This window comes from Erythrolamprus reginae, chromosome 1, assembly GCF_031021105.1.
Source record: "Erythrolamprus reginae isolate rEryReg1 chromosome 1, rEryReg1.hap1, whole genome shotgun sequence".
Taxonomy (NCBI): Eukaryota; Metazoa; Chordata; class Lepidosauria; order Squamata; family Dipsadidae; genus Erythrolamprus; species Erythrolamprus reginae.
This window is the reverse complement of record NC_091950.1, coordinates 226,267,982-226,280,720: the sequence shown is the minus strand read 5'-3', so window position 1 is coordinate 226,280,720 and position 12,739 is coordinate 226,267,982. Positions and strand designations below refer to the sequence as shown.

Below are 12,739 nucleotides of genomic sequence, written 5' to 3'. Positions count from 1 at the left end.
GCCAGCCAGCTCGACTCTGGGGGCCGGAGCTCAGCCTCGGCCCTTAGAAACCAGAGGAGGTACCGACGAACCGACCTCCTCTTCTGCCGACGACGAAACCCCAACTGAACTGCGCAGGTCAGCAAGGAACATACAAAGACCGCACCGATTGGATGACTACATCACATGGCTTTCCAATTAAACTGTTTTTTTTCTAGAGAGGGAGGGGTGTTGAATACTCTGTAAATAGCTGTAACCAGGGAAAATATGTAAATAAGGTTGCGCCTGATTGGTTGAGGCGCTGACAGCTCGTTTTAAGCGGGAACCAAAAATGTATAAAAGGAGCGGTTTTCTCCTTGCCGAGCTGAGACGCGTTCCAGCTGAGAGTCACTTCCTAAAGAGCTGAAAATAAAGAACCGTCTCATTTACTCGCTGTCTCGAGTCACTTCAGGTGGAGAATCCCTATACCAGTGATGGTGATCCTTTTTTCCCCTCAGGTGTCAAAAGCATGTTGTCCGCACTATCGTGCGTGCATGCCCACACCCATAATTTAATGTCTCCCCGCCCTCGTCCATGCATGCATTCCCCCTGTTCCTGACTTCCGATGGGCCTGGTAGACCTGTTTTTTCCCCAGGCTCCAGAAGCTATCTTGGAGCCTGGGAAGGGTAAAAATGCTCCACCACCCTCCCCAAAGGCCCTCTGAAGGCCAGAAACAGCTCATTTCCCAACTTCTGGTGAGCCTGGTAGGCCCATTTTTCACTCTTCCCAGACTCCAGAGGCCTTCCTGGAGCCTGAGGAGGGTGAAAACTCCAAGTGACCTAGGGAAATGGCTTGCATGTCTGCAGATATAGCTCCACGTACCACCCTGTGCCATGTATGCCATGGATTCGCCATCACAGCCCTCTACTGTACCTTTTGTCTCATGTATTAGGAAATGGAAGTCATGATCTTGACAAATGGCTAACAAAAAAAAAGTTCCCATTGGCAAAGGAATGGAAATAAAAAGAACGTTTTGCTTAAGCTTGGACAAGTAGGAAAAACTGCAACTTATTTGTCTCATTTTGTAATGTACCTGCCTTTTGGGGACATATGCTGCAAGGATTTACAATAGTGCTATATTGTACTTGCTGTATTTTTGGAATATAAGACGTACCTTTTTACCCCTAAAGACAGGGTGAAAACTTGTGTGCGCCTTATATACCTAATGTAAACCACCCACACCCACCCTTTGGCATCCCCCACAATTTATTCCTTACAGCAGCGTTTCCCAACCGGTGTGCCGCGGCACACTGGTGTGCCGCGACACACCGTCAGGTGTGCCGCGGCGAGAGGTGGCGGAGGAGAGTGGGTGGATCGGGCGGGCAATGGGGCAGGGGGGAGAAGCCAGGGTGCATTTGGCCGGAGGCACCGTGGGGAGGCAGGGGCAGCCGCGGCTCCCTTTACTCCTACTGCCGCACCTCCCTGCCCCTGCCTCCCCACGGTGCCTCCGGCCAAACGCGCCCCTGGCTTCTCCGCCCTGCCCCATTGCCCGCCCACTCTCCTCCGCCGCCGCCTCCTGCCTTGGGGCGAACAATCCGGGAGTCCGGGACTGTGTGGCTTTGCGCCATGAAGAGAAAACGGCCGACTTTTCCCTGCTGCCGTTTTCTCTTCATGGCGCAAAGCCACACAGTCCCGGACTCCCGGATTGTTCGCCCCAAGGCAGGAGGCGGCGGCGGAGGAGAGTGGGCGGGCAATGGGGCAGGGCGGAGAAGCCAGGGGCGCGTTTGGCCGGAGGCACCGTGGGGAGGCAGGGGCAGGGAGGTGCGGCAGTAGGAGTAAAGGGAGCCGCGGCTGCCCCTGCCTCCCCACGGTGGCAATAGCAGCGGCTGAGGCTTTCACTTGTGGCATCGGGAGTGCTAATAGCGGCGGCGGGAATAGCGGGGGGGGCTCCTGCAAGTGGAAGCCTCAGCCCTGGAGCCCCCTCGCGCCCATGGCTTCTCGTCGATGCCTCTGCCTGCCCGATCCGCGGGAGTGCTAATAGCGGTGGCGGCGGCGGGAATAGCGGGGGGGCTCCTGCCCGCCGCTGCTATTAGCACTCCAGCGGATCGGGCAGGCAGAGACATCGACGAGAAGCCATGGGCGCGAGGGGGCTCCAGGGCTGAGGCTTCCACTTGTGTCTGTCCCCGCCCGCCCGATCCTTCCTTCTCTCCGGCTTTTTTGGGGTGCGGCTTCTTCCACAGCGGTGGCTGCAGCGGCGCTGGCGATCCGGCCGCTAGCCGCTCCAAGCGCTGTGGGAACGCCCACCCCTCTCACAGTCCCGTCCCGGGCTGTCAGTAAAGGGGCTGCTTGCTCGGAACATTCAAACTAAGGGAAACCTTCGCTGGCCTCCACAGAGAAGAAAGGAAGAGAGAGAACGAGAGAGAGCAACAGAGAGAGAGAGAGAGTGAGAAAGAACAAGAGAGAGAAAGCATGAAAGAGAGAGAAAGAAAATAAGAGAGAACAAGAGAGAGAGAGACTAAGAGAGAGAGAAAGAAAAGAGAGAGAAAAAAAATAAGAGAATGAGAGAGAGCAACAGAGAGAGAGAAAGAACAAGAAAAAGCACGAGAGAAGAAAAGCAAGAGAGAAAAAGAGAGATAGCAAGAGATACTGAAAGAAAGCAAGAGAGAGAGAGAGAAAAAGAAAGCAAGAGAGACAGGAAGAGGAAAGGAGAGAGAGAGAAATGAGAACAAAAAGGGGAGGAGAAATGAGAAAATGATTGAGGCAGAGAATGAGAGGAGAGAGAAACAAGAGAGAGAGAGAGGTGATTCTTGAAGCATATGGTAAAAAGCACCCAAATAATAAGAAAAAAACCCCAGCCCTCACCTGTTTTTGAAAAGAATAAAAGAGAATTAAACCCCAGCCCTCACCTGGTTTTGGAAATGGTTGGAGTGTGTATACATACACACACATAAGGGGGGGAGAGAGACAGGGATGGAAAAAGAGGAGAAGTGAAAGGGAGAAGGAATGAGGGAAAAAGGGAGGAAGAGAGAGAAATGAGAAACATGAGAGAGAAAAGGGGGAAAGACAGGAGAAGTACCCATAAATGAGACAGTGGTATAAATTTCAGGAGGGATGATTGATGATTGACTGTATTTATAAGGGGATGTTACATGGGATTATATATATGAGGGGGTTATGTATGTATGTATGTATGTATGTATGTATGTATGTATGTATGTATGTATGTATGTATTTATTTATTTATTTATTTATTTATTAGATTTGTGTCATTTTGGTTGGTGGTGTGCCCCAGGATTTTGTAAATGTAAAAAGTGTGCCGCGGCTCAAAAAAGGTTGAAAATCACTGCCTTACAGCAACAGGGAAGAGCCTGTTATGACAAGCAACCCCTCAGCTTCCAGGCCCTCAGCTGATCCCTAAACTGAAACTGAAACTAAAACTAGCTGCAAGTAGACAAATTGGGAGGGAGAGACAGAGGTAGAATTTTATTTCTTGTGCTAATCAGTTGCTGAATCTGGATGCAAGGAGGTAAGTCAATAACTATAAATGCTTTTAGAATGTTCATATTATTAGACTTCCAATAAAGACTGCTTTATTATTGTTCTAAGCAACTTAACAAAACAAAGAAGCTTTTTAAAATAAATGCTTGATCTGAAGAGGCCCAGTGCTATTGTATCTTCTTTTAAATAATAGAGAATAATGTATACTTCAAAAAAGCCACATCAATTTTAACAAGTATAATTACAAGTATAATCTGAAATGTAAGAGTACAGTATCCTGTTTTAGTATTAAGATAAGGTAGCTTACTCAGTCACGTTTAGAGTAGATCCATTTAAATAATTGAGAGGAGTTAGTGTGATTACATTTAAGAAAACTTTCTGGCATTATTATACTGCCATAATGTACATTTCTCCAAGTCTTTGCTATTTCTATGGGTCAGGCACACATGCACAGAAACACATAGCAAATAGTACGTATCATCTGTGCTGTTTGTGTTTGGCAAATTGCTGGGAGGCAGGGGCCTTTTTTCCTTGTTTTCCTTCCCCAAAAGGTGTGTTTTATACTCTGAAAAATATGGTAACTGAAGCTGTCTCCATTATAACCTGATTGTACATTGTTGATTGAAGCAAAGTTCTGTTAGACTGAAGAGGCTGGTAGCAGCAAAACGACTCAATGCAGCTTTTTATTCAGTAAAAAAATGACCAGCTTAAAACAAGCCCAGCAAAGCTCTCTTTAAATACAGGGTTGCTGGCAGGCTGACCAATTAGCAATCTTCACCTTCCCACTCTGCAAACTGAATCAATTAACAAATAGCCAACTCAAACCCTAATACAAAACAACCCGTAATATATAGGTTTTAGTAAGAACAGCATCCTTTACTTTTTTAAAAAACATAACTTCTTAAAAAGTCAGACTAGACAGAGCTTGGTGTACACCAAGATGGTATCTCATATTCTCATATTAAAATGCCAAATTTCCAATCAGTTTTAATTAAACCAGGATCCCCCAAAGTAATCAATATGAACACTGAGGGATCAATGGGATTATCCAAGGGTTTGATAAAAATGTCTGGGAGTCAACAGGTTAATAAATGATGGTTAATTGGAGCCAATCTTTTTGGGAGGGGGGGTCTCTGTAGAACTCCATGGCAATCCCCAGTTCTCAAAGTGAGAAAACTGGTATGAAAATAGTGTTACCCAGTGAGAGTGGTTTTAACTTGTCTCCATCAGTTCTATCATAATATATTGCCAATGCCCTGTTTTATGTATTTGTTACTCTTAGTATCAATTAGTAGTTTTTATAAATTTATGTTCATATAATATTTGGGTGTCAATGAATAATTTGAAATTCCATGAAAAAGTCAATGAGCTTAAGAATCTTAAAATGTGATGGAACCTTCCAAAAGAGCCAGCGAATTGCAAATAGGGAACACAAGTTATAAGATATGGCCATTAATGAGAGGATAGCATCGAGCAGCAAGCCATGTTGCCACTTTAGAAAGTATGATAGGTAAGCCACGGGGAAGAGGGAAGGGATGTAATGAAACATTAGGTAAAAACGAGTACAGTAATTTCCCTCTTTAGACATCCCTTTCAACTATGAATTATCCCGAAATTCTAAAAAATAAGCAATGCTTAAACACAAATCACATGCCAAGTGTCTCAGCGGCAGTTAGCTTCCTCTGATTAATAGGCCCTAGTCCTCATGATAATTAGGATGCAAAGCACAGAAACACTTCTCTAGTGCAAAAGTATCTGGGCAAGCTTTAGTTCTTTATTGTTGCTCCTTTCGTGGAAGATGTACACATCTCCCTTAGAAAGCAACCAGGGGATGAACAAGTCTTCAAGCCTGCCAATTTCACTGCCCATGCAACTTGGCAGGAAGAGGGGTTGCAATTAAGGTGGGTGAAATGAGGACCCAGGTGTTTGGGGGCAATATACTAGACTTACAATCGTTGGCTTAGAAAGCTTGGAACTACGTCAACTTAAACACGATCTAAGCATAGCCAATAAAATCATATGCTACAATGTTCTTCCTGTCAACAACTACTCCAGCTTCAACCACAACAACACATGAGCACACAACAGATAGAAACTTAATGTAAACCACTCCAAACTCAACTGCAGGAAATAGTAGTTGATGCATGGAACACACTACCAGACTCTGTAGTATCATCTCCTATCCCCCAAAACTTTACCCTTAGACTATCCATTATTGACCTCTCTCAATTCCTAAGAAGTCAGTAAGGGGCATGCATAAGTGAACCTGTGTGCCTTCCATCACGTCTTTACTGTTTCTTTATTTTTACTTGCTACATATATATGAATATTATTACTTATAATACTTTTCTTTTTTCTTTCAAGTTTTAGACTTTTACCAGTATCATGTATTTAAATATTATTGACAACCCCCCTAAAAAATAATAATAAATATATGGTCTGTAAACCGCTTAAAGCACTGTGAAACAGTATACATAAGTCTAAATACTATTGTTTCTAATTAAGAAGAATCAAAAATACACATACAAATTGGGCAAAACCACATTGAATAGCAGCGACTGCAAGAGGGATCTCGGAGTCTTGGTAGAATCAACTAAATATGAGCCAGCAGTGTGCAGCAGCAGCCAAAAAGGCAAATGAAGTCCTGAGCTGCATAAATAGAGGGATACAATCAAGGACCAGAGAGGTACTAGCTATAAAGCCTTGGTTAGACCACACCAGTTTTGCACCCAGTTTTGGTCACCACACTACAAAAAAGACATTGAAACTCTAGAGCAGAGGTCCCCAAACTTGAAAACCTTTAAGACTTGTGGATTTCAACTCCCAGAATTCTCCAGCCAGCCTTTTTTTTTTTAACTCTGACTGCTTACTGACAGACTTGCAAGTCGCAGTTGCAGTTGGCAAGAGACCACTAGGAGGCAGTATATGACCGGTTTGCCCTATATAATCCTACACTGCCTCCCGGTGGTCATTCTAAGTAAGGACCCGCACAACAAAGAGCCAGAAACTGGAATTCTGGGAGTTGAAGCCCACCAGTCTTAACGTTGCCTAGTTTGAAGACCCCTGTTTTAGAGAAACTGCAGAAGAGAGCAACCAGGATGATAAGGGGACATACAAAGAACGGTTGCAGGAACTGAGCTTGGCCAGTCTGGCGAAGGACCACGGGTGACCATGATAGCAGTGTTCCAATACTTGAGGGGCTGCCAGAGAGGAGGGAATCAGGTTATTTTCCAAGGCACCTGAAAGCCAAACAAGGAATAATGGATGGAAGCTGACCAAGGACGGTGAGAGCGATCAACCAGTGGAACAGCTTGCCAGTGGAGGTTGTGAAAGCCCCAATACTTTCGACCGTCAAGGGGAGATTGGACTGCCATCTGTCTCAAATCGTATAGGAAGTCCTGCTTAAGCGGAGCGGGGTGTCTGTGTGAGGACTAGATGACCGGCAAAGTCCCTTCCAACTCTAATAAATAAATAAATAAACTCTCTCTCCCCCGCCCCCCAAAACACGTGTCTCTTGCGCTCTTGCCTTCCTCTTTACAGCGTTCCCTCCTCGCACCCACCTTTCCGGTGTTAGCGCTGAAGGTCGGCACCGCCGCCGAAAACACCTCTTTGCGCCCACTCTGCGGCGGCTTCGGCGCGGGTTGGTGAAGCCTCCTCCGCCTCACTATTTTCCCCGCCATCGCGAACCAAAAGGGACCAGCACCGGAGGGGGAAAGGAGCTGCGATGGGGGGGGGGGGGAGGACAACAGAATTTGGACGCTCGCTTAGCAATTTCCCCCGGAAGTGCGACGCGTGCGCTATAAAGCCCGCCGCCACTTTTTTTTTTACAGCCACGAGGGGGCGGCAGTGCTGCCGTCTCCTTTACGAGTTCGCCGGGCGGGCTTCGTGTTTTGGAGGCGATTCTGGGCAGTGGAGTGTTGAAATGAGAGCCTGGCCTCCACCATTACTCAAGAGGCGTACGTGTGCAAAGGGGATGAGGGCAGGAGACCGAGGCAGAACTGTAAAACGAACAGGCCAAAGCTTTCCCGACACGTAGGGATGAGTCCTTAATGACAGTTCTGTTCCTTTTTTTAAAATCGAAATGCAGGCGCGCGGGATTGTGAGGGGCGATGTGGGGGGGCTACATTGAAAGTTGGGACTCAAAGCATTTTAAAAGTAAAACCGATGCCAGTAAAATAGAGGTGTGAAAATAATAGTTAAGAATTGTAACAATTTCGATACTTTATATGTGAATATATATGTGAAAATTGATCTAATTGCCACATGAAATGTGAGCCGCCCGAGTCTTCGGAGAGGGGCGGCATACAAATCTAAATAATAATAATAATAATAATAATAATAATAATAATAATAAACAAACCCGAAAATACCCCAAAGCCACCTGCAAGTTAGGTTAATAGCTTTGAATACTTTCTAGCTTGCCAAACAGACCATAGAATAGAATAGAACAGAATTCTTTATTGGCCAAGTATGATTGGACACACAAGGAAGTTGCCTTTGTGGCATATGCCTTAGCTTTCATAAAATGAACGTTTCCCTGTTCCACTACAAAATCTAGATCAAATGTCTAATTTCTAACTAGGTATGAATAATAAAATATCTTGATATGATCAACAGGAAACACTTTTTGGACAAAAATCTATACAGTATTTCCAAATATAGCCAGAACCCCAATTCCTAACCGGTCATGCTAACTAAACGTGTTATTCATATAACAGTAGAAAGGACACTAAGAATCTAAGATCTTTATCCTTTAGGTCTCCCTAGAACCTTGATGGCGAACCACAGGTGGCATGCGGAGCCATATTTGCTGGCAAGTGATCCCTTGCCCTAGCTCAGCTCCAGCACACATGTAGGTGCCTGCCAGCTGAATTTTTGCTCGCATGGAGGCTCAGGGCATTTTCGGCCTCTGGAGGATCTTCAAGGGGGCAGGGGAGGTCATTTTTGCCCTCTCCAAGCTCCAAGAAAGCCTCTGGAGCCTGGGGAGGATGAAAAATGGGCCTACTGGGCCCACTGGAAGACAGGAAATGGGGGACAAGGGGTGCTTGGGGGGCATTGAATATAGATGTGGGCATATGCAAGTGTATGATAGCCCAAGGGAAAAAAGGTTCACCATCACTGCCCTAGAAGTTCCAGGCATATAAATGTTTAAATTAACTTACTGGGCACCTGGGAGATTGATTGTCAATCAGTGTTGCTTCCTAAGTGGACAGTTTGATTTCATAGAAGTTTGATTTACTTGGAGTTATATTGTGTTGTTTAAGTGTTCCCTTTATTTTTTTGAGCAGTATATTTCAGTGATGGCGAACCTATGGCAAGCCATATCTGCTGGCACACAAGCCATTGCCTAGCTCAGCTCCAACATGCATGTGTCTGCCAGCCAGCTGATTTTTGGCGCACACAGAGGTTCTGTGAGGGTGTTTTTGGGTTCCAGGCGGATGGGCGAGGGCATTTTTGCTCTCCCCCGGCTCCAGGGAAGCCTCCCCAGGGTGAAGCACAAGCCTACTGGACCCATCAGAAGTTGGGAAACAGGCTGTTTCCGGCCTCCAGAGGGCCTCCAGGGAGGTGGGGAAAGCTGTTTTCACCTTCCCCATGTGTTGAATTATGGGTGTGGGCACTCACGCATGTGTGATAGCGCATGTACGCTCTTTCGGCACCCAAGGGGAAAAAGGTTCACCATCACTGGTATATTTTCTTCTTCCACAGGACCATTAGTGGGGAGAACTCTACTTAGATGTACAGCATTACAGTTATGTTTATGCGTTTATTGTTCTGGAAAGGGAAATTGTAGGTTATTTAGCATCTCTGGTATATTTAGAATATTAAAAGTGATATGATAAATAAATGTGTGCAGCCGTGATTTTCTTTTCTATGCTCGCATTTTGGACTACTCTAAAAATACCTTGACTTTTGACTGGAAAAGATTGAGAATGTAGTTTCTCTGGAAGCTCTGTGTTTTATACTACCCTCTAAATCTGAATGACATTGGATTTGAGGTATTTCTATTACATTGACTAGGTTTTGAATTAATAAAAATAATAGTGTTTGTGTGTATTTCTATGTTTAAATAATCTTTCCACTGTTTCATAACACATCTGACTCATTCCATTTTGGCTTCTGCATTATTTTGCATTTTTGTTCCTTTTTATCTTTATTTATACTTTATTTAAATATATAAAATATATTATTAGTGCTGTACCACTTGAAAACAGCATCAAAAAGGAAAAAGGATCTGTACAGTACACACCTGTCACAGAATAGAATGAGAAAATTGTTCTCATTGGTAAATTAGAGATGTTTCTCAGGAAACCTTAAAGAAATGATAAAGTTATTCTGCATTTCAAATTGCAGCATTGGTTTCCTGTTTTATCTGCAAATAATATTTTTCCTCTGTCTTGTGCAAACACTTCTCACCCTTCTCAAAAGTGTTGCTATGATAATAATTACTTGTCTTTATTGTGTGTTTGCTCTTTATTTTATTCTATTCTATTAAAACCTTTCAGACCCACGGTAACTTAAAAAGTAAAATCACACAGAATGATAATTATAACCTCTATAAACTGTAATTAATCTTAAAATAAACATTATAAAATGTACTGTACTATACTGAAATAGATATACTGTATCTGGAGAACTGATGCATAGCCAAACTTTTCTTTAAAAGAGTCATTTATCATTTATCTGATCTTTTGTACCATCCCACCTTTCAATAAACTTAAAATAAAATCTGAATATATTCATACAGTTTACTAACTTCAATGTGTTTAAGATTAAGCTGGACTATATCATCATTTAGACTGATCTCAATAAAATAATGATACAACCATCACTGTTGCTTTTTAAAAAAAATTCTCATGGCCTATTTTTCTAAATCAAGTCTGATTATAGGACTGAAAACCTACTTCAAATTCCCATAATATTTTAAAATATTTGCCTTCTAAAACACCCAATTAAACAATTACACTTAATTGGATACAGCATTTTATAATACATGCATGCAAAGGTCTATCTCAACATCAGTATCTCCGATTTACATACAATTTCCACAGATAACAATTACGCAAATGTTATGCATCATTCTACTGTACAAATAGTGTCAGCGTTCCAACTGACGCCTCATAGCAATTCAGAACTCTGAGACAAAGTCCATCAAAGTAAGATTTTATTACAGAAAGCACATCTGGGGAAAACCTGAATCTGTAATCCTGTGTTTTCCACCCCCACACACTAAAGCTCACACCCTGCCCAGTGACATTCACGCCACATGGCTCAATCAATCCCCGACTCAGCTGCCTCCAAGCTTCGGTCACTCCCCTCTAGGTGCCAGCAGCCTGACCCTGATTGAAGTAGACCCAGAGGCAGGGTTTTGAGCAATCGGTACTTTTATTCAGCTCAGAGAACAAGTGACAGCTCAGCAAGGTAAAGTGACAATTCAGCGAGTACCGACTGACTCTGCCTGGAGAAAACCGCTTCTTTTATACTTTTGCGGTTCCCGCCAAAGCTAGAGCCGGCCGCGTCTGAGCCAATCAGGAGCGACTTCCTGCTTGGGCTCAGACAGCGCTGGAAAGAGGAACAAACTATTTACAGAGTTACAAGGTAGCCATTTCAGGATACAACACCCCTCCCCTCATAGTTGGACTCATCCATCAAGAAAGCCATGTGACGAAGTCGTCCAATCGGTGAGGTCTCCGAGGCTCTCGCGCTGACCTGCGCAGTTCAATTTCTCCTTCGCCACTGACTGTGGAGGATGGCTCGCCGCTGTTCTCCCGGTGCGGCGGACTTGGCCTGGCAGGCCCAACGAAGGCTTCGGAGGACGAGGATGGCTCGGCGTCGCTGGATGGTTCCCCCTGGCCCGATAAGTCTCTTTGCGTGTTTCTTAGTTCGGGCAATGTACTAAAGTCTGTTGAAGGGGGAGAGTCCATGTCAGCGGGTTGTGGCAATTGATTTTCAGCTCGTTTCCGAATGTGGTCTATGTGTCGTTTCCACAAACGACCATCCTCTAGTTTAACAACATAAGTCTTGGGTGCGTTTTGTTTAACAATAATTCCCTTCATCCAGTTTACATTTCCATCAAAACATTTTACATATACATTTTGTCCCAAATACATTTCTCTTTCTGGTTTCATACACATTTGGTTATTATTAACACAGAACCTTGGATTTAACCTGTCTAATGGTGACCTCAACTTCCTTCCCATCAATAACTCTGCAGGGCTTACATGTGTGTGCGAGTTAGGGGTAATGTGCTGGGTTAGTAAGAATTGGTCCAAGTTTTGTTGCACATCCCCAGGGCCTGACCTGTGCAATGCCTCCTTTGCCACCCGTACGTAACGTTCTGCCAACCCGTTAGCCCAGGGCGAGTAAGGCGAGATGAGGGCATGCCTGACCCCTAGGCCATCTAGGAATAATTCGAATTGCCTGGCTGTTAGCTGTGGCCCATTGTCAGACACTAAGAGATCGGGGCAACCATGGGATGCAAACAGTCTGCTCAATACCTTGATAGTGGCACTTGTGGTTATGTTGTTCATTGCTATTATTTCCAACCATTTGGAGAAGGCATCAACCACTATTAAAAAATACTGAGACCCAACTGGGCCAGCAAAATCAATGTGGATCCTAGACCAAGGACCAGCAGGCTGTTCCCACTCAGCCGGAGTTGTTTTGGGGGGACTGGGCCTTGACTCTTGGCACGGGTCACACTTTGAAACCCAACTTTCAATATCAGCATCTAGCCCTGGCCACCATAAATGCCCCCTTGCTAGGCTCTTCATCCTGACAATCCCAGGATGGCCCACGTGTAACATTTTGAGTACCTTTTCCCTTAGGCGTTTGGGGATGATCACTCTATCCCCCCACAGCAAACACCCTTTTACATATGATAATTCAAGCCTTTTGTTTTTAAAATCACACAATTCAGGTTTAACAATATCATTTTGCCATCCCTTTAGAACACAGTTCACCACTTGTTTAAGGATTGATCTTGCTGCGTGTGTGCAGCTACCTCTTTTGCTGTGGTTAGTGGGTTTTCCTCGAGTTCTATCATTAGCACATCTGTGGAAGGAACAGGGTCTTCCACTAAGTCTGCTATGGGGCATCTGCTGAGGCCGTCTGCATGATTGATTTCCTTCCCCCCCTTGTGGGTGAGCTCATACTGATACCCTGAGAGGAAAAGAGCCCATCTGATTAGTCTTGGAGACATAAAAGGTGGAGTGGGCTTGTTGGGGGCTAGCAGGCCTAGTAGGGGTTTGTGGTCAGTGACTAGCTCAAAGCTCCTTCCAAAAAT

At 44.6% G+C, this 12,739-nt stretch overlaps 2 protein-coding genes across 3 annotated transcripts in view; one reads left to right on the top strand and one right to left on the bottom strand.

The window, feature by feature from the left end:
- The window catches only part of SLX9 (SLX9 ribosome biogenesis factor), a 30,018-nt gene extending 22,728 nt beyond the window's left edge, over positions 1–7,290 (bottom strand). The window contains exon 1 of the mRNA XM_070732348.1: positions 7,017–7,290. Within this exon, the coding sequence (XP_070588449.1) occupies positions 7,017–7,136 (120 nt within the window). The 5' untranslated portion in view covers positions 7,137–7,290. The remainder of the gene's footprint in view (positions 1–7,016) is intronic.
- ITGB2 (integrin subunit beta 2) overlaps positions 1–12,739 on the top strand; it is a 122,326-nt gene that overhangs the window by 48,793 nt on the left and 60,794 nt on the right. Inside the window, exon 1 of one of the 2 annotated variants that reach the window (XM_070732351.1) lies at positions 7,470–7,488. The exons of the other annotated variant lie outside the window; for it this stretch is intronic. The gene's annotated coding sequence lies outside the window, so the exon portion shown is untranslated. Of the gene's footprint in view, positions 1–7,469; positions 7,489–12,739 lie in introns of those variants that run through there. 2 annotated transcript variants of the gene reach the window in all.